Source organism: Salmo trutta, unplaced genomic scaffold (assembly GCF_901001165.1).
Source record: "Salmo trutta unplaced genomic scaffold, fSalTru1.1, whole genome shotgun sequence".
Classification (NCBI taxonomy): Eukaryota; Metazoa; Chordata; class Actinopteri; order Salmoniformes; family Salmonidae; genus Salmo; species Salmo trutta.
Genome location: NW_021823472.1, coordinates 33199 through 35920, shown reverse-complemented (window position 1 = coordinate 35920; position 2722 = coordinate 33199). Strand labels below are relative to the sequence as shown.

The window sequence follows — 2722 nt, the reverse complement described above, 5'->3', positions numbered from 1 at the left end:
CAGACACTATAGTCTCTAGTCTAATGTTCAGACTGCTCTAGGCAGGCAGGCAGGCAGACAGGCAGACAGACAGACAGGCAGACAGAGGTCAGGGTAACTCACGGTGAAGAACCCCAGCACTGACTGACAGACAGACAGACAGACAGACAGACAGACAGACAGACAGACAGACAGACAGACAGACAGACAGACAGACAGACATCAGAGGTCAGGGTAACTCACGGTGAAGAACCCCAGCACTGACTGACAGACAGACAGACAGACAGACAGACAGACAGACAGACAGACAGACAGATCAGAGGTCAGAGGTCAGGGATCAGAGGTCAGGGTAACTCACGGTGAAGAACCCCAGCACTGTGACGTTGTGAAGGTTGATGTGTTCTCCAGCGGCATCAGTAGTCTCTAACGCCACGGCAACGGGACCTGAACGTCTCTTCATCCACTGGACAATACCCTGCACTGTCCTCTTCCCTAAAACACACACAGGTTGAAGGTTGGGTTAGGGTTAGGGTCAGTAGGGTCAGGGGTTAGAGGTCAGAGGTCAGGGGTTAGAGGTCAGGGGTTAGGTGTTGGAGGTCAGGGGTCAGGGGTTAGAGGTCAGGGGTTAGTGGTTTGAGGTTAGGGGTTAGAGGTCAGGGGTTAGAGGTCAGGGGTTAGAGGTCAGGGATTAGAGGTTGTTACCAGTGAAGTCGACGGGGTTGTTTCTGTTTCCGTCGGTGAACAGTTTGATGGTCGGGAAACTTCCGACATCGAACTCTTCGGCCAGTTGATTCTCCTCGGCAGCGTCCACTTTAGCCAGACTGAATCCCTCCTCCTCTCTCTCTCCCTTCAACACCCTCGCTGCCTCCGCATACACCGGCTCTAACTGACGGCAGTGACCACACCACGGAGCATCTACACACACACACACACACGCACAGGCACAGGCACGCACACGCACACACACACACAGAGGTTAGTGATAAAACGCAAATATGCCAGATCAGATCCAGTGCCAGTTGAGGTTAACCAGGTAGCCATGGTAACTCCTCCTAACCTTAACCTCAGCTAGAGATAGCCCTGGTAGCCATGGTAACTCCTCCTAACCTTAACCTCAGGTAGAGATAGCCCTGGTAACTCCTCCTAACCTTAACCTCAGGTAGAGATAACCCTGGTAGCCATGGTAACTCCTTCTAACCTTAACCTCAGGTAGAAGAAGCCCTGGTAACTCCTCCTGACCTTAACCTCAGGTAGAGATAGCCCCTGGTAGCCCTGGTAACTCCTCCTAACCTTAACCTCAGGTAGAGATAGCCCTGGTAACTCCTCCTAACCTTAACCTCAGGTAGAAGTAGCCCTGGTAACTCCTCCTAACCTTAACCTCAGTTTGATATAGCCCTGGTAGCCCTGGTAACTCCTCCTGACCTTAACCTTAGGTAGAAGTAGCCCTGGTAACTCCTAACCTTATCCTCAGGTAGAGATAGCCCTGGTAACTCCTCCTAACCTTATCCTCAGGTAGAGATAGCCCTGGTAACTCCTCCTAACCTTAACCTCAGGTAAAAGTAGCCCTGGGAGAATTTGCATGTGCTGCAGTTGATGAGAACATGTGCACATTCAGCTGATAAGGGTCCTTAGTGATGACGAGGGTTAAGGTCAGGGAGTTAAAGAAGAGAAAGTTTCAAATGAATTGTACAACTGGCTAGGATGACTAGGTTACTAACCCTAACCCCTAACCCTAACCCCTAACCCCTAACCCCTAACCCCTATCCCCTAACCCCTACCCCCTAACCTCTAACCCCTAACCTCTAACCCCTAACCTTAACCTCCACTATGTGTTTCTACTCACAGAATTCACTAACCCTACCCCTAACCCTAACCCCTATCCCCTAACCCCTATCCCCTATCCCTAACCCCTAACCCTAACCCTAACCCCTAACCCTAACCTCTAACCCCTAACCCTAACCTCTAACCCCTAACCCCTAACCTCTAACCCCTAACCTCTAACCCCTAACCTTAACCTCCACTATGTGTTTCTACTCACAGAATTCAACCAGCAGGAACTTGTTTTTGCTCAGGGCCCTTTGGAAGTTATTAATGTGCAGAACCATCACGTCCTTCTCCTCTTCTATCTCAGTGGTTTTCTCTTTCTTCTCCAGGTCCGTCTCTTGTTCCGCTGCGTCGGTCTGTTCTGGGCTGGTGTCCTCCGCCGTCTGGGTCCAGGACACGCGGAGAACCAGAACCACGGCTGCTAGAACCACACAGAACCGCATGGTGACGATGTTGATGGAGAATAAAAACCCCTCGTCGCAAACTGTCCTCGCCACTGGTAACACACTATGCTGTCTCTCCTGTCTCTCCACACACTGCTGTCTCTCCACACTATGCTGTCTCTCCACACTATGCTGTCTCTCCAAACTATGCTGTCTCTCCACACTATGCTGTCTCTCCACACTATGCTGTCTCTCCACACTATCCTGTCTCTCCACACTATGCTGTCTCTCCACACTATGCTGTCTCTCCACACTATGCTGTCTCTGCAGTCTCTTCTGTCTCTGCAGTCTCTTCTGTCTCTGCAGTCTCTTCTGTCTCTGCAGTCTCTCCTGTCTCTCCACACTCTGCTGTCTCTGCTGTCTCTGCAGTCTCTGCAGTCTCTGCTGTCTCTGCTGTCTATGCTGTCTCTGCTGTCTCTGCTGTCTCTCCACACTCTCCTGTCTCTCCACACTCTCCTGTCTCTCCACACTCTCCT

The 2722-nt window shown here is 51.2% G+C and overlaps 1 protein-coding gene across 1 annotated transcript; it reads right to left on the bottom strand.

Annotated features, from left to right (window-relative positions):
- Positions 1–337: 337 nt before the first annotated feature.
- Positions 338–2513, bottom strand: LOC115191079 (protein disulfide-isomerase-like; the record flags this gene model as incomplete). Its single annotated transcript, XM_029749078.1, has 3 exons — positions 2018–2513; positions 682–894; positions 338–471 (listed from the first exon to the last, which is right to left on the bottom strand). Coding segments are annotated over exons 1-3 (576 nt in total), but the record flags the coding sequence as incomplete, so codon positions are not given.
- Positions 2514–2722: the final 209 nt, after the last annotated feature.